The sequence below is a fragment of the Oncorhynchus gorbuscha genome, linkage group LG05, assembly GCF_021184085.1.
Source record: "Oncorhynchus gorbuscha isolate QuinsamMale2020 ecotype Even-year linkage group LG05, OgorEven_v1.0, whole genome shotgun sequence".
NCBI classification, from domain to species: Eukaryota; Metazoa; Chordata; class Actinopteri; order Salmoniformes; family Salmonidae; genus Oncorhynchus; species Oncorhynchus gorbuscha.
Genome location: NC_060177.1, coordinates 13680983 through 13703284, shown reverse-complemented (window position 1 = coordinate 13703284; position 22302 = coordinate 13680983). Strand labels below are relative to the sequence as shown.

At 45.8% G+C, this 22302-nt stretch overlaps 1 protein-coding gene across 1 annotated transcript in view; it reads right to left on the bottom strand.

Annotated features, from left to right (window-relative positions):
* LOC124035548 (sodium-dependent noradrenaline transporter-like) overlaps positions 1-22302 on the bottom strand; it is a 67548-nt gene that overhangs the window by 6591 nt on the left and 38655 nt on the right. Inside the window, exons 6-12 of the mRNA XM_046349018.1 lie at positions 14713-14847; positions 13767-13870; positions 10139-10263; positions 8616-8728; positions 7044-7172; positions 6624-6723; positions 5199-5299 (exon numbers count right to left, since the gene is read on the bottom strand). Coding sequence (XP_046204974.1) covers positions 5199-5299; positions 6624-6723; positions 7044-7172; positions 8616-8728; positions 10139-10263; positions 13767-13870; positions 14713-14847 — 807 coding nt within the window. The remainder of the gene's footprint in view (positions 1-5198; positions 5300-6623; positions 6724-7043; positions 7173-8615; positions 8729-10138; positions 10264-13766; positions 13871-14712; positions 14848-22302) is intronic.

The window sequence follows — 22302 nt, the reverse complement described above, 5'->3', positions numbered from 1 at the left end:
CTGTCTGAAGTGGTTCTCAATCAGAGGCAGGTGTTTATCGTTGTCTCTGATTGGGAACCATATTTAGGCAGCCATATTCTTTGGTTGTATTGTGGGTGATTGTCCTGAGGTCCTTGTTCGATGTTAGTTGACACAAGTATAGGCTGTTTTCGGTTTTCGTTTATTGTTTTGTCGTGTTTACGTTTGTTTAAATAAACATGGATCGCAATCGACACGCTGCAGTTTGGTCCGACTCTCCTTCACCATATGAAAACCGTGACAGAATCACCCACCGTAAACGGACCAAGCAGCGTGTCAACAGGCAGGAGCAGCCCAAAGAGGAGATGCGTATTAAGGATTTCTGGACATGGGAGGAAATCCTCGACGGGAGAGGACCCTGGGCTAAACCAGGGGAGTGTAGCCGCCCAAAGGTGGAACAGGTGGAGGCAGCGAGGAGAGCAGAGGCAGCCGGAGAGAGGAGCCGGCGATATGAGGAGGGAGCACGGCAGTGCTACAGGTATGAGATGCAGCCCCCCCAAAAAATGGGGGGGCAGACGAGGTGTGGTACTAAGCCAGGTAGCAGATCTGAGCTCACGCCTCGTGCTTATTATAAGCAGCGCATTACTGGTCAGGCACCGTGTTATGCGGTTAAGAGCACGGTGTTGCCAGTGCGTGCTCATAGCCCGGTGCGCTATAGGGCAGCCCCCCGAAAGTGCCATGCGAGTGTGGGCATTGAGCCAGGGCGTATGGTGCCTGCTCAGCGGGTCTGGTCGCCGGTACGCAGTTTTGGTCCAGGTTATCCTGCGCCGGCTCTGCGTGCTGTGTCTCCGAGGCGCTGGGAGGGTGCAGTGCGTCCTCTGCCTGCGCTCCGCTCGTGCCGGGCAAATGTGGGAGTGGAGCCTAAGGGAGAGGTGCGTGTAGTAAGCACTAGATCTCCCGTGCTTACCCACAGCCCGGTTCAACCTGTGCCTGCACTCTGGAGGGTCCGGGCTAGAGTAGTTGTCCAGCCTGGGGAAGTGGTGCCAAGGTTGCGCACCAGAGCTCCAGTGCTCCCCCACAGCCCGGTCCTTCAGGCTCCTCCTAACACCAAGCCTCCTGAAGGTCTCCCCAGCCTGGTGGTTCCTGTGGCAGCCCCATGCACCAGGCTGTCTCTCTGTCTCCTCCCTGCAGGTGGTCCCGCCTGTCCGGCGCTGCTGCCGGAGTCTCCCGCCTGTCCGGCGCTGCTGCTGGAGTCTCCCGCCTGTCCGGCGCTGCTGCTGGAGTCTCCCGCCTGTCCGGCGCTGCTGCTGGAGTCTCCCGCCTGTCCGACGCTGCTGCCCCTCAGCCCAGAGGCGCCAGAGCCCCCTTTCACTCCTGAGCTTCTTTTCACTCCGAGCTGCCCCTCAGTCCCGAGCTTCACCTCAGTCCCGATCTGCTCCTCAGTCTAGTGGGGTTCTGGGTGAGGAATACTAGGCCATGGTTGGCGGCGAGTGTGGACTATCTAGGGACGCAAGGAGAGGGGACTAAGACATTTACTGATTGGGGTCCACGTCCCGCGCCGGAGTCGCCACCATGGACAGACGCCCACCCGGACCCTCCCTATTGATTTGAGGTGCGTTCGGGAGTCCGCACCTTGGGGGGGGGTCTGTCACGAAGTATTTTGTGTCACGAAGTATTTTGTGTTTTTCTTCATGTATTGGGTCAGGCCAGGGTGTGACATGGGTTTTTGTATGTGGTGTGTAGCTTAGTGGGATTGTAGCTTAGTGGGGTGTTCTAGGAGAGTCTTTAAAAAAATAAAAAATAAATTAACCTTTATTTAACCAGGCAAGTCAGTTAAGAACACATTCTTATTTTCAATGACGGCCTGGGAACAGTGGGTTAACTGTTCAGGAGCAGAATGACAGATTTGTACCTTGTCAGCTCGGGGGTTTGAACTCACAACCTTCCGGTTACTAGTCCAATGCTCTAACCACTAGGCTACGCTGCCGCCCAAGTCTATGGCTGTCTGAAGTGGTTCTCAATCAGAGGCAGGTGTTTATCGTTGTCTCTGATTGGGAACCATATTTAGGCAGCCATATTCTTTGGTTGTATTGTGTGTGATTGTCCTGAGGTCCTTGTTCGATGTTAGTTGACACAAGTATAGGCTGTTTTCGGTTTTCGTTTCGTTTATTGTTTTGTAGTGTTCGTGTTTTGTCGTGTTTACGTTTGTTTAAATAAACATGGATCGCAATCGACACGCTGCAGTTTGGTCCGACTCTCCTTCACCATATGAAAACCGTGACAAGAACCATGGTAGCATACACTACACATTAAAACTAAAAAATGATAGCTTTCCTCAGCTTTCCTCCTTAGGTTTAAAGATCATGGTGATATATTGGCTTACAATCTAATCTACCTCTTTTCCTGGCTTTCAATCTTCCTCTGCTCTTTTTATTTCCTATTTGCCATATAAAACATATACACTTCCCACATGGAAGGAAGAATATTGACTTATGACTGATCATAATCAATGTAAAAGCATTAAGGGAATAACATAATTTCCCACCAAGACAGATAATGTGCTTTCGGTAATCCCTATCTATACAAACCCATACAGTATCTGTGCTTCAGTGACATAGCATATTTCTAATATTATAAAATATAGAGACCAGAAAATAGAAATTGAATGTGATATTTTTTTAACCAATTTGTTCCCTCCCACTACATACGTGTTGATTTGTCTCATTTACATCATAAAGTATTGTCATGACATGGCCCTCTTTGGATATAGCAAGCACCAACTCTCCCTCTCTCTCTCACCACCTCTCTCTCTCTCTCTCACCACCTCTCTCTCTCTCTCTCTCACCACCTCTCTCTCTCTCTCTCTCACCACCTCTCTCTCTCTCTCTCTCACCACCTCTCTCTCTCTCTCTCACCACCTCTCTCTCTCTCTCTCACCACCTCTCTCTCTCTCACCACCTCTCTCTCTCTCTCACCACCTCTCTCTCTCTCTCACCACCTCTCTCTCTCTCTCACCACCTCTCTCTTCCCCCCTATACCTAGACTCTGTTATCTCAGATCGTAAATTCCTGGAGGAGACTCTCTCCCTCATGCAGTATAGAGAGAGAGAAAGGTTCACAGTAGAACAAAGGAACTTCTTCTACCTCACAGAACTTGAGAACTGAACAATATCCATGTTTTGGAGAACGTGTAACCGGTCGGTGGAGAATCCAGCTACGACCGGTCCATTTTGTTTAAAGTTTGTGACCTCATTGAGAGACAATACAGCCACATTACCATAACTCTGTTTATACAAGAGTCTCCGCTATGAGATTTGCATCTAATTATTGTATAAAATGAATGAGTAAAGATTAAACTATTTGTGAAATAATGTCATGCGATTTTAAACTGTTTAATGAAAGAGAATCAAACTTCCTTTAAAGTTAACTAAGTCATTGGCCCGCCCCATGAGCACAGACATTGATCTGGTGTCATTGGACAGCCTTTTCTGCTGATCCGAATAAAACCTCCACCTAGAGAAGCCCACTTTCGACCAAGCGTACCTCGATTACCGAGAGGGTTAAGGTTTGAGTGGAGACTATGCATTCCTCGGTTGCTGAATTTTTAACCATACCACGTGGTTACTCTGAGACTATCGATACCGACAGAATTAAGAGCAAATCTTCAATACTAATTACTAGTCTGCAGCTAGGAATTATGTACCATTGAATGTGAAGACCCACAACCGCCGAAACATCTATCCTATAAGAACATTTCTGAATGTTACTCTGAAGTTGGTAGAGCATGGCGCTTGTAACGCCAGGGTAGTGGGTTCGAATGTTGTATGCACACATGACTGTAAGTCGCTTTGGATAAAAGCGTCTGCTAAATGGCATATATTATTTATTATTATATTAAACAGATTCCAGGGACGCAGAGAGAATCTCGGATAAACTTTCCAACAAAAAAGGACGATTCCAACAGAGATTACGATGACACACTGAGCGTAAATATATATATTGATTGCAATTATTCCCGAAAGAGTGAGTGTTCATGTGCAAAGGATTAACATTTCAAGTATTATAATTATCAACTGTGTCTTTTGTCTTTCGTGCCCTTCTCAGTCCCTTTGTCTACCAAGCTGCCATACCGGTTTAGACCACTAGGGCACATCCCTTATCATTTCCGTGTAACCATATCTAGTTTGTTATGCATTTCTGTGATTATTTAGTTAGTTAGTAAATAAATGATTAAGACAATTGATGTATGGATGATTCATAGCAAAGACTGGGTTTGTTTGGAATGAGACTAACGTGAGGTAAAGAATAATTAATTAATTAAAAGACTAATTGATCAGATATTAAAATATCTGAAAAGTTATATTAGGAAAATTATAACTTTGTAATCTGAAGATTTTCCTTGGTGCCCTGACTTCCTAGTTAATTACATTTACACGATTAGTTTAATCATGTAATTATAATTACAGAGAATTGATTTGATAAAATAAGTCTTCACTTTAATGATGCCAAAGACACGACAACATCCTTAACTAACTCCTAGTGCACTAAACACTCTGTAAATCAATATGTTCAGTAAATTGTAGTTCAATCAATCAAATGTATTTATAAAGCCCTTTTTACATCAGCCAATGTCACAAAGTGCTATACAGAAACTCGGCCTAAACCCCCAAACAGCAAGCAATGCAGATGTAGAAGCACGATGGCTAGGAAAAACTCCCTAGAAAGGCAGGAACCTAGGAAAAGACCAAGAGAGGAACCAGGTTCTGAGGGGGGGGGCAGTCCTCTTCTGGCCGTGCAGGGTTGGCTGGGTATGACCAAGATGTTCAAACATAGTTATGTTGTAGTTTAATCAGTTTTCATGCAGAGTTCATGTGATGCTAATCTATTCTTGGAGATACAGTACTTCTAACATGGAGGCGAGCAACCTTTAAAAATATATAACAGGAAAACATATTTCCTGTGGCAAATTACGAATTGCTGGCACATAATAGGAGTTTAAAAATACTATAGTACAGTATATAGCAGCCAGTAACAATTAAGAAACCTCTGTTGTGAATTTCCTCATTTCCTCCTTCAAGCACAATGACATACCATAGATCATGATTCCTACAGTATGTTTAATACCTTAGGCTTGTGTCAGGTACTTTGCCCTCCCATCCCTTCTCCCAGCACCATGCCAAAGGCTTCCACCCCACCCCAGTCCCCCAACCAGCCCTTTCTTGCCCCCCCCCGGGGTCTCACCAGTAGGAAGGTGGGGCTGACAAACTTCCAGCACAGCCTCCAGTAGAGACCTGGCTTGAAGCCCATCATGCGCTCGATATCCTCACTGAAGCGGTCCACGCCTGGAGAGGAGACACAGGGCAGAAGACCAAGAATTGAACTCACGCACACAGAACCAGACCCATAAACCCACTGCAGACCGGGGTTCAGATAGTACTTGTTTCCTTACAAATACTGAAGCTGAGCTTGATTGAGCTTGTCCGGTGCAATACAACCAATAGTCCCGGAAGTATAAACCCTGCCCATCTGGCACTATGGGAAGGTTGAATCAAACACTCAACGTACTTTAAAGAAAACAAATACTATTTGCACCCACACTCAGCTTTGCTTCTGATGTCTCAAGTTCACAGGAGAACTAACACCCCCCATTATCAATTTCCATACATAACAGGTGGAGCATTGGCTGAGAAAGAGCTTCATGGCACACAACTCCAATTTCTTCTATAGTTATGAGTTCACACAGCAGTAAAAATGCAGCTCAATGATATCTGTTTCATAAAAGTCTCTGAGCCTTCCAAGTATGTTATAATATAATTTCACACAGGGTTAAGTCTGCCTATAAGGAGATGGACTGTGTCCCAAACTGCACTTTTGACCAAAAGTAGTACACTATATAGGGAATGTGGTACTCAACCATGATGTTTCTATAGCTTGGGCATAATGTTTCTTTATCAGGGCAGCTCAGGCCTAACCTAGAACAGCTCAGCATCTGGCATGCTCTGTCTGTCTCACCTCCTCATGAGGTTCAGTTTCAACAGTTAATGCTGACTATAAATCATGGTGTACATTGATGGGCTGTAGTTTAAAGATAAAGCACAAGTCATCTTGTCGAAGTACAGTATTATCTCTGTGCAATACATAAAACACTAAACAGACTGCATACGACTGTTCACACACCATATAATCATTCACTACTCTCTCTTACACAGAGGAGAGGAGTATTGGGAGAGATGGAGATCTATTAGTGAAGAGAGTCAGTCTAGAAGATAAGAGGAGGGAGGGAGTGTATGGAGAAATGGAAAGAGGAGTATTGGGAGAGATGGAGAAAGGTGGTTAACAGAGGAGGTCTAGGGAAGGGAAGCACGGTGTCTCTACACTGCCAGTAAATGTCAGGTGTAGCTGCAGGGCCTGGGTAGTGAAGATGGCAGGGAGTTAGGGAGGTTGAGAAAGCCCAGCAGAGGAGAGGGCAGGCCAGGAGAGGGCCGCTGTAGGCAGGGGGTGATGGAGGGTGGGGTGATGGAGGGATGGACAGAACAAAGGGCTGGGCTCTAATGAACAACAGAAGAGGATGAGGAAAGGTACAGTAGATAAGCAGGTTCACCACAGTAAGAAGTCCGAATTAGTATGTGCCTCTGTACTAGGTTAAGGGGGACCGATTATACATACCGTAGAACCAGGACACCCCAATGGCCTCAATCAGCACCCCAAACAAGATGGAGGTCCCCGCCGCGTAGTTATCCAACAAAGTCAGCACATATATACCTCCCTGACAGACAGACAGAGAGAGAGAGACAGATACAGAGACATAATGTCCAAAGGTTGTTGCAGATGTTACTGAGGGCAACCTGGCTGCAGCTAACTACTGTGGGCTGACAAGGATAAGCATGAAGCACAGAGCTTATCCAGCCAGTCAATAACAACACTTCACATGGTTGGACAGGGGTTTCCCTTTTCTGTCTTTCCTGTGACTGATCCACCTAAATCACAGAGGCACACTCTATCTTGTGTCTCTTTGGTTTGATTTATGCAATCATATGACAACTATGGAAATCATATGTGACTCAGAGGAATAGGAAGTGACCTCACATTAGTGATGCAGAAGAGTGCGACAAGGAAGGTTCCGAATGCCGTGGCGAAGGTGAACAGCTTCCTGTTCCTCTTCAGGATCTTGAAGTCGTCTGACAGTCCTGTGATGACTGCCTCCATACCGCCCATCTAGAAGACAGACAGACGGACGGACGGACGGACGGACGGACGGACGGACGGACGGACGGACGGACGGACGGACGGACGGACGGACGGACGGACGGACGGACGGACGGACGGACGGACGGACGGACGGACGGACGGACGGACGGACGGACGGACGGACGGACGGACGGACGGACGGACGGACGGACGGACGGACGGACGGACGGAGGACAGACAGACGGACGACAGACAGACAGACAGACAGACAGACAGACAGACAGACAGACAGACAGACAGACAGACAGACAGACAGACAGACAGACAGACAGACAGACAGACAGACAGACAGACAGACAGAGGATGATTCAGTGGCACAACCACATAAACCGTAGTGCCTACAGCAGCAATGTAACAGAATAACACAGTCTTCGCACCCAAACAGAATACCTTTGGCCTAGAATATAAATGATCAGACCTAGCTTTCTTAGTACAGTGCTACATTGGGCATGACTACTACTGTAAAATAAAATGTTCCCCTGCTGTGGAATTTCCTTTATCTCTTCATTTACAGTAAATTATCACATTGTGTAACTGAGAAATTGAATGAGGAAAAATGTAAATCTCTGTGAACAAAGTTTTCCTGTGTTTCAGGTTGCGGTTCATGTGATTTTCCACCTCATGCTTCATGGTTAGTGGGTAACAGTCAAAACAACTGCCTTCCCACACTGCTGCTAGTCTAGACAATACCTGGAGCACTCACTGCAACCATGGGAAAGTAGAATAATGGAGAGAGAAACAGAGCTAGGGACAGCAAGAGGGACAGAGAGAGAGACAGAGAAAGAGAGAGACAGAGAGAGGGACAGAGCGAGAAAGAGACAGAGAGAGGGGCAGATAGAGAGAGAGCAAGACAGGGAGAGAGAAGAGAGAGAGCAAGACAGGGAGAGAGAAGAGCGAGAGAGAGACAGAGAGACAGAGAGCGAGTCAGAAACAGAGAGCGGGACAGAGAGAGAAAGAGACAGAGAGAGGGGCAGATAGAGAGAGAGCAAGACAGGGAGAGAGAAGAGAGAGAGACAGAGAGCGAGTCAGAGACAGAGAGAGAGTCAGAGACAGAGAGAGAAGAGAGAGACAGAGAGACAGAGAGCGAGTCAGAGACAGAGAGAGACAGAGACAGAGAGAGGTGCAGATAGAGAGAGAGCGAGACAGGGCGAGTGATAGAGAGAGGGAGAGAGAGAGAGACAGAGAGAGAGAGAGTGACAGAGAGAGAGAGAGCGACAGAGAGAGAGAGAGAGAGAGAGAGACAGATATAGATAGATAGAGTGGAGGAGATTATATAGTATTCTAATATTCACATACTGTAAATCCACTAGATAGATCAGATAAACCCACCATAAGATAGAACCAAAAGGTCAGTAGCCATATGGGACATAGCATGCAGTCATTCAACCCTGATGAGGGCCAATAACTCACAGAGCTGTCGATGCCCAGAGTCAGCAGCATGATGAAGAATACTATGGCCCAGAAGGTAGATCCAGGCAGGGTGGAGATGGCCTCAGGATAGATGATGAACACCAGTCCTGCACCTGCACTCACACAGATAGAGACACTTGTGATAGGACATACCAGAGCCAACTGACTACCATCAGTCTATAAAACGGTGCCTTGTTGTGGGATGCTGAAATAAAACAGTAAATTGTTGGGTGGGATGTTGATATATAACTTCCTTGTCCTGAGCTTGACCCTGTCCACAAGGTCGTTTTAGAGGAAATAAGAGATGATTTAACAATTGTAAGGAAAGTGAAATAAGGAGGGGATGGAGAAAGACAGAAGTGATTTTTAACAGATCCCATTCTTTTTGTATGTCTGCCAACCCCTCTCCACAGCAGGCCAGTATTTATGTGACTTATTGGAAACTGTTTGCCTTAAAAAAAAACAGTTTGAAATGTTCTCTGGTATTTGAATTCCATATGAACCCCAGAGCCGCTCAGCTACTGTTGCAATCAATTATATTAAAAGCGTTTCACATTGCTGCTCATTCTTAAAAGGGACGATTCAAACATTTTGAATTTTATATCATTTTTGTGCATCACTGAACGATGTTCGATCGATTCCTGAGATCATTTCATGTTTTCATGTGTATCTGAGCTACTGCCGTACAAGCAGGCAGAAATACAGCCGGCGAGTTTTGCATCACTGGTCATACCGGCTGTATTTCCGCCTGCTTGAATATAGATATACATGAAAGATATACATGAAAACATGAAATTGCTTATAGAGTAACAAAAACGGTATAACATTCAAAATGGGTGAATCTTTCCTTTAAGTTGTTTGATTTAGTGAGCAGTAACAGTAAGCTTGAGGAATGTTTAGTTCCATGATGAATTTATAGATGTTTTGACTGGGTTTGAAACTCTCTAAATGGTGTGTAGATGACTGACTGCTGACTCCTGTCCTCCCTTAGAGCACTCCCCTCACGAGGGGTGACTCCCCTCGCTCTACTCAGGGTCAGACAGGGACTGTTCATGTGTTGAGTCTATGCTAGCTGAGTCATAGCCTGGGTGGATCCTCCATACAAGCATAGCACTCTGTGGGCTGGCCAGAGAAAAGAGAATACTGTGGGCAGCCTGCAATATAGCCTCAAACTGTATGTTTCCTAATAAGGCATGTCTATATTCCTATCTTTTTCTTTGTGTTTTATGAGGTATCTATGCTGTGGACAGTTTGGTCATCAATCTGGTTCTAAATGAAGTTAGGTGTGTTGTTGGAGTGTGTGGGATCTTGGTGTGTTATGTATGTCATCCTCCGCACCACTTACTGTGTGTGTGTTCGTGTTCTTGCCTGTGTGTGTGTGTGTGTGTGTGTGTGTGTGTGTGTGTGTGTGTGTGTGTGTGTGTGTGTGTGTGTGTGTGTGTGTGTGTGTGTGTGTGTGTGTGTGTGTGTGTGTGTGTGTGTGTGTGTGTGTGTGTGTGTGTATCTAGTAGGGTTTCTTTCACCTTCGGTGGCCACGTCCTCTATCCTTACTCCGTGTTTGTAGGCCATATAGCCGAGCACAGAGAAGATGGCGAAACCTGAAAAGAAGCTGGTGACACAGTTCACTGTACTGGTCAGGATAGCATCCCTGTTGGGAAGAAAACACAGACACATAAAACATGTTTAGAAAAATAAAGCTACCATGATAGTACCAGGACAGGTTTTAGAACAATAATAACACTTTAACTATTGGACTTCCTGTTGTTTCCTTGAACCATAGTCAACCTAAACCAACATTTTTATTGGAACCATATCTTGGGTCTTGTCTTGAGGGTCTTGTCAAGGTATTAGAAGACAGAAGAACGAAGGGGCCGTAACTCCCCACTCCACCACCAAGCCCTGGGTCCAACCTCACCACATCACAGCAAGCTTCTGCCAACATGGACCCAGCAGAGATCTCCCAGATCTGGAATGTGGTAGCCCACCAAGGAGCAGTGTTAGGACAGCAGCAAGAACAGCTCCGGGAACCTTGCCAGTACTTGCCGAGTCCCTCCAACCATGGCACGCCCCGAACCCAGGAGGATCCAATGCACAGGTCTCATCGGCCAGTGCTACAGCCGTAGTCGTGGTTCCTCCAGGGAACCTGCACCGGGAACCCAAGATCCCAGCCCCTGAGCGGTATGACGGTCACCTGGGAGGATGCAAGGGGTTTCTCACTCAGTGTACTCTGGTGTTCGGACTACAGTCCTCCTTGTTCCACACCGATCGGGCCATGATCACCTACATCATCACTCTACTCTCGGGCAAGGCCCTGGCGTGGGCAATGGCAGTGTGGGAACAGCAGCCACCCTCTTGCAGATCCGTAGTAGCCTTCACTGCCAAGCTGCGATGAGTCTTCAACCACCCAGTCTGCTGGATGAGAAGTGGCCAGCCGAATGTTCAACCACGGGGCCATTGAGATCCGCATCCTTGCCGCCGAGAGTTGGTGGAATACGGAGGCACTGGTTACCGCTTTCCATCAGGGTCTAACTCCATCAAAGATGAACTGCCTGCTCAGGAACTGGGAGAGGACCTCGAGTATCTGAAAACGCTGGCAATCAGGCTTGACAACCGGGAACGGGGGAGACAGCACCCTTTTGACACCACTCCAGCATTCCGGTTTCCTGAGCACCCCAAGGCCACCGGGTCTAGCATGGAGGATCCCATGCAGCTGGGTCGCACACGTCTGAGTCCACAGGACCGTGACAGGCGCATGCATGAAGGCTCCCTGGGGTCGTCTGTATTCCTTCTCAACCCCTGAAGCAGCAGTCATGGACAATTACATCCGGGAGTTGCTGGAGACAGGTTTCACTCGCCCCTCTACATCCCCAGCTGGTGGGGAGGAGGGGTGGAGACACTGGCTGGAGAGGGCACCTCATCCTTTCATGATCTGGACGGGCCATAAGAACTTGGTCTCCATTCAAGAAGCCAAGAGGTTGAACACTCGCCAGGCGGACTGTTTTTTAACATGTTTGATTTTACACTAGCCTATAGCCCGGGATCCAAGAATCAGAAGGCAGATGCCCTATCGCTCCAACATGATGTCTCCAATGAGTTGAGGAATCCCGAGCCCATCATCCCTAGCTCACACATTGTGGCCCCTGTGATATGGAGTATTGAGACCACAGTCCGACAAGCCCAGACCCAAGAACCTGACCCCGGCAATCAAGGACTGACCATCCACAATATCAAATGTATAGTGTAAACCATGCTTTGAGGCTATATAGTGTTCGTATACATTTACTTTGTTTACAAACTTTGGAGCAAAACAAAGCTTATATTCTGGGTTATGATGGGGTACGACAGTTGAACTAAGCTCATAAGGCATTTATAAGTTATATTCGCCAAGAATCAATGAATGCATATCATTAATGAATATGTCCAAAAATGGATGCATCAACTGCTGATTACCCCTTTTCAAGAGTTACATTTTGTATTGGTTTTAATGAATCTTTCTGATGCCTGAGGGACTGGATGTTGTTTGAGAGCCTTTGAGGCCCTCCCACCTGGAAATCAAACTAGGTGAAAGCCTGAAGACTGTTTGTGGACAGTAACCCACAATCAGTCAGCAGACATCAACCCACGATCAGTCAGCAGACATCAACCCACGATCAGTCAGCAGACATCAACCCACGATCAGTCAGCAGACATCAACCCACGTTCAGTCAGCAGACATCAACCCACGTTCAGTCAGCAGACATCAACCCACGTTCAGTCAGCAGACATCAAGCCACGTTCAGTCAGCAGACATCAACCCAGGTTCAGTCAGCAGACATAAACCCACGATCAGTCAGCAGACATCAACCCACGTTCAGTCAGCAGACAGACAGAGAGAACATGGACCACAGTCTGACCTCAACCGTCCCATCTGTGTACAATATGGAGGATAATACAACCAGCTGCTAGCCATTCAGATGTCCTTTGAGAATATCTACGGATGTAACAGCCAACTTTCACAAGTCCTCATTCAGCCTCTCAGCTCCCAAATATGGCCCAGCTGAGCACACATGAGGCCTTCAGCTGTGTTGGGGGGGGGGGGGTGTTTAGATCAGGACAAGTAATCTATAAGAGTGGAAAATTCAATTGGCTGTACAGCGTCACACTACAATAACACTACCCAGCTAGCACATACTGTTCTGAGAACCATATGTTTTACGAGAGCTTGGTGAGAGCGTCGTAGTCCTATAGTAATTATGCATACAATCTTCCACAATGATCTGTGAATGATGCAGGATACTCAGTTAGCACATACTGTTCTGAGAACCATATGTTTCTTAGGTGGGAGATTCAAAAGGATTTGTCTCTAGCTCTATTTGTGATATTTTACCTTGTCTTGCTGGCTTGCTAGTTTGCTAGGTAATCAATGCTCTGATGACATCTGTGATGTTGTAGATGATAACCATCTGAATACATGAGCTCCGTCTGAAGTTGGATGTGGTCATATTCACTTCAATGAAAACAAGCCCATTATCTGGTGTGAACCTGCGCATGCAACTTTTCATGATGCTGCCGGGAAATTGGTCTTCAGAATGGGTGGACAATGGTCCATGGACAAACATTACTGTACTGTTACCACAGCAGCCAGGGAAACACCTACTGACCTATACATACACAAACACAACTGGAATACAAAAGAGACCATATATCTACACAATTTGTTTTTTAAAGCAGAATGGGTCTGATAGCAGCACCCACCTCTCTACTTCCACAGGAACCTATTCGTGATGACAAGGATCAGCAGACCCCACAGTCTAATGTCTGTTTCTCTGTGAGGGGTTTAGAGGATGACAGAATGGCAGGAAAGGTGACACTGCCTATGGCTATAGCCATCATCTGGCCTAGCCTGCATTATCCTGCCTCCAAGCAAGGTCCACAGAGATCCTGTTAGCTCCAAGCCATGTATTTCCATTATAACGAAAGTAATGGCCTGATACACATCACCTTTCTGTCCAGTTAAAATAGGAAAGACAAACCTAAAGAGAACTAAACTAAGCACAGGATCTGTTCTCGTTGCCTGGTTACAGGTTATAGAAGGTCATGTAAGCCTTGTAAGGTCATGATAGAGAAGCACTGAGGACAGTACAGTGATATCAACACAGTGATACGTCTTACCTGTAACAGTTGTTGTCAAATTTATTGTAGCTGGCAAATGCAATGAGCACTCCAAAGCCAGCTCCCAATGAGTAGAAGATCTGGGTAGCAGCATCAATCCACACCTACAGCAGGAACATAGAAAGATACTTTATGTGTTGCTCTCAAAGATTTGTCCTCGTGGCCTGTGTGATCCAGAGGGGACAGCCTCTGACCCCGGCCCACTGACCTTTCCCCCCACCTTTCCAACACTTTACTATCTCTTCAATCAAGCGAAGAAATATTTGTCCCCAAAGAGCCCATGGCATTACAATACGATACAGAGAAGAGCACTACATTTGACAGAATCTCTCCTGAGTACTGACTATCTACTGACTATTGGCTCTAAATAATCTCGTCTCTGATATGAGTCCTTGGCCATGTTTTCAAAAAGAGCTCCTTACCATTAATTTACTGCGTTCTATATTGAATATGGCATATTATGCAAAATCACGACTTCCCAGATTTTTTAATCCAATCTTTTTATCCCTCCACTTTGTTTACAAAAACAGCTAACACATGTTTTGGTTTCTAAATGAGTGAATTAAATGTATTTCCATATTGGACGTGACTATGGGAGCTCTAGCAGTAACACTGTCCTGCACTCTGAGGCTGTGTCTCTCAGTAAAAGGGTTTACAAATTCTTGTATCTTTTCCAAAATGTCCAGGTTTTAAGAAATCTTGTTCGTTGGATCCCAAATTTCTAGTGAACTCACTCTTGATTCCAGGAAATCTCTTGATTCCAGTGAATTCTTTAAGTAATTGTAAATATTGCATCCCTAATTTCAGTAACACAATATCAAATGTATAGTGTAAACCATGCTTTGAGGCTATATAGTGTTCGTATACATTTTACTTTGTTTACAAACTTTGGAGCAAAACAAAGCTTATATTCTGGACTGTATTGTACTCTAAAGACCTGTCTGACCTTGGGGTCGTTGAGTTGTTTAAAGTCGATGTGGAGGTAGGCCCGTATGCCGTCCATAGCCCCTGGCAGAGTGATGCCTCTGATCAGCAGGACGAACAGCACCACATAGGGCATGGTGGCCGTGATGTACACCACCTGGACACAACACAACACAATGCAACACAGAACATTAGATACATGACAACAGTAGTGTTCAATACACCACCTGGACACAACACAATGCAACACAGAACATTAGATACATGACAACAGTAGTGTTCAATACAGCACATGGACACAACACAACAACACAACACAGAACATTAGATACATGACAACAGTAGTGTTCAATACAGCACATGGACACAACACAACAACACAGAACATTAGATACATGACAACAGTAGTGTTCAATACAGCACCTGGACACAACACAACAATACAACACAGAACATTAGATACATGACAACAGTAGTGTTCAATACAGCACATGGACACAACACAACAACACAGAACATTAGATACATGACAACAGTAGTGTTCAATACAGCACCTGGACACAACACAACAACACAGAACATTAGATACATGACAACAGTAGTGTTCAATACACCACCTGGACACAACACAACAACACAGAACATTAGATACATGACAACAGTAGTGTTCAATACACCACCTGGACACAACACAACACAGAACATTAGATACATGACAACAGTAGTGTTCAATACACCACCTGGACACAACACAACACAACACAGAACATTAGATACATGACAACAGTAGTGTTCAATACACCACCTGGACACAACACAACACAGAACATTAGATACATGACAACAGTAGTGTTCAATACACCACCTGGACACAACACAACACAGAACATTAGATACATGACAACAGTAGTGTTCAATACACCACCTGGACACAACACAACAACACAACACAGAACATTAGATACATGACAACAGTAGTGTTCAATACAGCACATGGACACAACACAACAACACAACACAGAACATTAGATACCACCTGGACACAACACAACACAACACAGAACATTAGATACATGACAACAGTAGTGTTCAATACACCACCTGGACACAACACAACACAGAACATTAGATATATGACAACAGTAGTGTTCAATACACCACCTGGACACAACACAACACAGAACATTAGATACATGACAACAGTAGTGTTCAATACAGCACCTGGACACAACACAGAACATTAGATACATGACAACAGTAGTGTTCAATACACCACCTGGACACAACACAACAACACAGAACATTAGATATATGACAACAGTAGTGTTCAATACAGCACCTGGACACAACACAACACAGAAGATTAGATATATGACAACAGTAGTGTTCAATACACCACCTGGACACAACACAACACAGAACATTAGATACATGACAACAGTAGTGTTCAATACACCACCTGGACACAACACAACACAGAACATTAGATACATGACAACAGTAGTGTTCAATACACCACCTGGACACAACACAACAACACAGAACATTAGATACATGACAACAGTAGTGTTCAATACAGCACCTGGACACAACACAACACAGAACATTAGATACATGACAACAGTAGTGTTCAATACACCACCTGGACACAACACAACACAGAACATTAGATACATGACAACAGTAGTGTTCAATACACCACCTGGACACAACACAACACAGAAGATTAGATATATGACAACAGTAGTGTTCAATACACCACCTGGACACAACACAACACAGAACATTAGATACATGACAACAGTAGTGTTCAATACACCACCTGGACACAACACAACACAGAACATTAGATACATGACAACAGTAGTGTTCAATACACCACCTGGACACAACACAACAACACAGAACATTAGATACATGACAACAGTAGTGTTCAATACACCACCTGGACACAACACAACACAACACAGAACATTAGATACATGACAACAGTAGTGTTCAATACACCACCTGGACACAACACAACACAGAACATTAGATACATGACACACAACACAACAACACAACACAGTGTTCAACACAACAACACAACACAGAACATTAGATACATGACAACAGTAGTGTTCAATACACCACCTGGACACAACAACACAGAACATTAGATATATGACAACAGTAGTGTTCAATACAGCACCTGGACACAACACAACAACACAGAACATTAGATACATGACAACAGTAGTGTTCAATACAGCACCTGGACACAACACAACACAGAACATTATATACATGACAACAGTAGTGTTCAATACACCACCTGGACACAACACAACACAACACAGAACATTAGATACATGACAACAGTAGTGTTCAATACACCACCTGAACACAACAACACAGAACATTAGATACATGACAACAGTAGTGTTCAATACAGCACCTGGACACAACACAACAACACAGAACATTAGATACATGACAACAGTAGTGTTCAATACACCACCTGGACACAACACAACACAGAAGATTAGATACATGACAACAGTAGTGTTCAATACACCACCTGGACACAACACAACACAGAAGATTAGATACATGACAACAGTAGTGTTCAATACACCACCTGGACACAACACAACACAGAAGATTAGATACATGACAACAGTAGTGTTCAATACACCACCTGGACACAACACAACACAACACAGAACATTAGATACATGACAACAGTAGTGTTCAATACACCACCTGGACACAACAACACAACACAGAACATTAGATACATGACAACAGTAGTGTTCAATACACCACCTGGACACAACACAACAACACAACACAGAACATTAGATACATGACAACAGTAGTGTTCAATACACCACCTGGACACAACACAACAACACAACACAGAACATTAGATACATGACAACAGTAGTGTTCAATACACCACCTGGACACAACACAACAACACAACACAGAACATTAGATACATGACAACAGTAGTGTTCAATACACCACCTGGACACAACACAACAACACAGAACATTAGATACATGACAACAATAGTGTTCAATACACCACCTGGACACAACACAACAACACAGAACATTAGATACATGACAACAGTAGTGTTCAATACACCACCTGGACACAACACAACAACACAACACAGAACATTAGATACATGACAACAGTAGTGTTCAATACACCACCTGGACACAACACAACAACACAACACAGAACATTAGATACATGACAACAGTAGTGTTCAATACACCACCTGGACACAACACAACAACACAACACAGAACATTAGATACATGACAACAGTAGTGTTCAATACACCACCTGGACACAACACAACAACACAACACAGAACATTAGATACATGACAACAGTAGTGTTCAATACAGCACCTGGACACAACACAACAACACAGAACATTAGATACATGACAACAGTAGTGTTCAATACAGCACCTGGACACAACACAACAACACAGAACATTAGATACATGACAACAGTAGTGTTCAATACACCACCTGGACAGAACATTAGATACATGACAACAGTAGTGTTCAATACAGCACCTGGACACAACACAACAACACAGAACATTAGATACATGACAACAGTAGTGTTCAATACAGCACCTGGACACAACACAACAACACAGAACATTAGATACATGACAACAGTAGTGTTCAATACAGCACCTGGACACAACACAACAACACAGAACATTAGATACATGACAACAGTAGTGTTCAATACACCACCTGGACACAACACAACAACACAGAACATTAGATACATGACAACAGTAGTGTTCAATACACCACCTGGACACAACACAACAACACAGAACATTAGATACATGACAACAGTAGTGTTCAATACACCACCTGGACACAACACAACAACACAGAACATTAGATACATGACATGTTATGCAGGTGAATGAGGACCCAAAAGCGACTTGGCGAAAACAGAGTTTTTAATCCAATAAGAAACTTTACAAAACAAAAAGCATAATACTACTCGTAAAGACGAGAACAGACAGGAGACTTGATCGAGAACTGCAGGTTGCCTCGGGAAGGCACTTGAACCTAGCAGACTCAGACACCTGCTCACCACGCAGCATCTGAGGGAAACACGACACGACAGGGCAAAACATAGACACAGCACGGTGAATTATAGATGAGGATCCGACAGGGCAGGTACGGAAAACAGGGAGAGAAATAGGGACTCTAATCAGGGAAAAGGATCGGGAACAGGTGTGGGAAGACTAAATGATGATTAGGGGAATAGGAACAGCTGGGAGCAGGAACGGAACGATAGAGAGAAGAGAGAGCGAGAGAGTGAGAGAGGGAGGGGGAGAGAGAGGGATAGAAAGAGGGAAAGAACCTAATAAGACCAGCAGAGGGAAACGAATAGAAGGGGAAGCACAGGGACAAGACATGATAATTAATGACAAAACATGACAGTACCCCCCACTCACCGAGCGCCTCCTGGCGCACTCGAGGAGGAATCCTGGCGGCAACGGAGGAAATCATCAATGAGTGAACGGTCCAGCACGTCCCGAGACGGAACCCAACTCCTCTCCTCAGGACCGTAACCCTCCCAATCCACTAAGTATTGGTGACCCCGTCCCCGAGAACGCATGTCCATGATCTTATGTACCTTGTAAATAGGTGCGCTCTCGACAAGGACGGGAGGGGGGAGGGAAGACGAACGGGGGTGCGAAGAAAGGGCTTGACACAGGAGACATGGAAGACAGGATGGACGCGACGAAGATGTCGCGGAAGAAGCAGTCGCACAGCGACAGGATTGACGACCTGGGAGACACGGAACGGACCAATGAACCGCGGAGTCAACTTACGAGAAGCTGTCGTAAGAGGAAGGTTGCGAGTGGAAAGCCACACTCTCTGGCCGCAACAATACCTTGGACTCTTAATCCTGCGTTTATTGGCGGCTCTCACAGTCTGTGCCCTGTAGCGGCAAAGTGCAGACCTCACCCTCCTCCAGGTGCGCTCACAACGTTGGACAAACGCTTGAGCGGAGGGAACGCTGGACTCGGCAAGCTGGGATGAGAACAGAGGAGGCTGGTAACCCAGACTACTCTGAAACGGAGATAACCCGGTAGAAGACGAAGGAAGCGAGTTGTGAGCGTATTCTGCCCAGGGGAGCTGTTCTGCCCAAGACGCAGGGTTTCTGAAAGAAAGGCTGCGTAGTATGCGACCAATCGTCTGATTGGCCCTCTCTGCTTGACCGTTAGACTGGGGATGAAACCCGGAAGAGAGACTGACGGACGCACCAATCAAACGACAGAACTCCCTCCAAAACTGTGACGTGAATTGCGGGCCTCTGTCTGAAACGGCGTCTAACGGGAGGCCATGAATTCTGAACACATTCTCGATAATGATTTGTGCCGTCTCCTTAGCGGAAGGAAGTTTAGCGAGGGGAATGAAATGTGCCGCCTTAGAGAACCTATCGACAACCGTAAGAATCACAGTCTTCCCCGCAGACAAAGGCAGACCGGTAATGAAGTCTAGGGCGATGTGAGACCATGGTCGAGAAGGAATGGGGAGCGGTCTGAGACGACCGGCAGGAGGAGAGTTACCCGACTTAGTCTGCGCGCAGTCCGAACAAGCAGCCACGAAACGGCGCGTGTCACGCTCCTGAGTCGGCCACCAAAAGCGCTGGCGAATAGACGCAAGAGTGCCTCGAACACCGGGATGACCAGCTAACTTGGCAGAGTGAGCCCACTGAAGAACAGCCAGACGAGTGGAAACAGGAACGAAAAGGAGGTTACTAGGACAAGCGCGCGGCGACGCAGTGTGCGTGAGTGCTTGCTTAACCTGTCTTTCAATTCCCCAGACTGTCAACCCGACAACACGCCCATAAGGAAGAATCCCCTCGGGATCAGTAGAAGCCACAGAAGAACTAAACAGACGGGATAAGGCATCAGGCTTGGTGTTCTTGCTACCCGGACGGTAAGAAATCACAAACTCGAAACGAGCGAAAAACAACGCCCAACGAGCTTGACGGGCATTAAGTCGTTTGGCAGAACGGATGTACTCAAGGTTCTTATGGTCTGTCCAAACGACAAAGGAACGGTCGCCCCTCCAACCACTGTCGCCATTCGCCTAGGGCTAAGCGGATGGCAAGCAGTTCACGGTTACCCACATCATAGTTGCGCTCAGATGGCGACAGGCGATGAGAAAATAAGCGCAAGGATGAACCTTATCGTCAGACTGGAAGCGCTGGGATAGAATGGCTCCCACGCCTACCTCTGAAGCGTCAACCTCGACAATGAATTGTCTAGTGACGTCAGGAGTAACGAGGATAGGAGCGGACGTAAACGTTCTTTTAGAAGATCAAAAGCTCCCTGGGCGGAACCGGACCACTTAAAACACGTCTTGACAGAAGTAAGAGCTGTGAGAGGGGCAGCAACTTGACCGAAATTACGAATGAAACGCCGATAGAAATTAGCGAAACCTAAAAAGCGCTGCAACTCGACACGTGACCTTGGAACGGGCCAATCACTGACAGCTTGGACCTTAGCGGAATCCATCTGAATGCCTTCAGCGGAAATAACGGAACCGAGAAAAGTAACGGAGGAGACATGAAAAGAACACTTCTCAGACTTTACGTAGAGACAATTCTCTAAAAGGCGCTGTAGAACACGTCGAACGTGCTGAACATGAATCTCGAGTGACGGTGAAAAAATCAGGATATCGTCAAGATAGACAAAAACAAAGATGTTCAGCATGTCTCTCAGAACATCATTAACTAATGCCTGAAAAACAGCTGGCGCATTGGCGAGACCAAACGGCAGAACCCGGTACTCAAAATGCCCTAACGGAGTGTTAAACGCCGTTTTCCACTCGTCCCCCTCTCTGATGCGCACGAGATGGTAAGCGTTACGAAGGTCCAACTTAGTAAAGCACCTGGCTCCCTGCAGAATCTCGAAGGCTGATGACATAAGGGGAAGCGGATAACGATTCTTAACCGTTATGTCATTCAGCCCTCGATAATCCACGCAGGGGCGCAGAGTACCGTCCTTCTTCTTAACAAAAAAGAACCCCGCCCCGGCCGGAGAGGAAGAAGGCACTATGGTACCGGCGTCAAGAGACACAGATAAATAATCCTCGAGAGCCTTAAGTTCGGGAGCCGACAGAGAGTATAGTCTACCCCGAGGAGGAGTGGTCCCCGGAAGGAGATCAATACTACAATCATACGACCGGTGAGGAGGAAGGGAGTTGGCTCGGGACCGACTGAAGACCGTGCGCAGATCATGATATTCCTCCGGCACTCCTGTCAAATCGCCAGGTTCCTCCTGAGAAGTGGGGACAGAAGAAATGGGAGGGATGGCAGACATTAAGCACTTCACATGACAAGATACGTTCCAGGATAGGATAGAATTACAAGACCAATTAATAGAAGGATTATGACATACTAGCCAGGGATGACCCAAAACAACAGGTGTGAAAGGTGAACGAAAAATCAAAAAAGAAATAGTCTCACTGTGGTTACCAGATACTGTGAGAGTTAAAGGTAGTGTCTCAAATCTGATACTGGGAAGATGACTACCATCTAAGGCAAACATGGG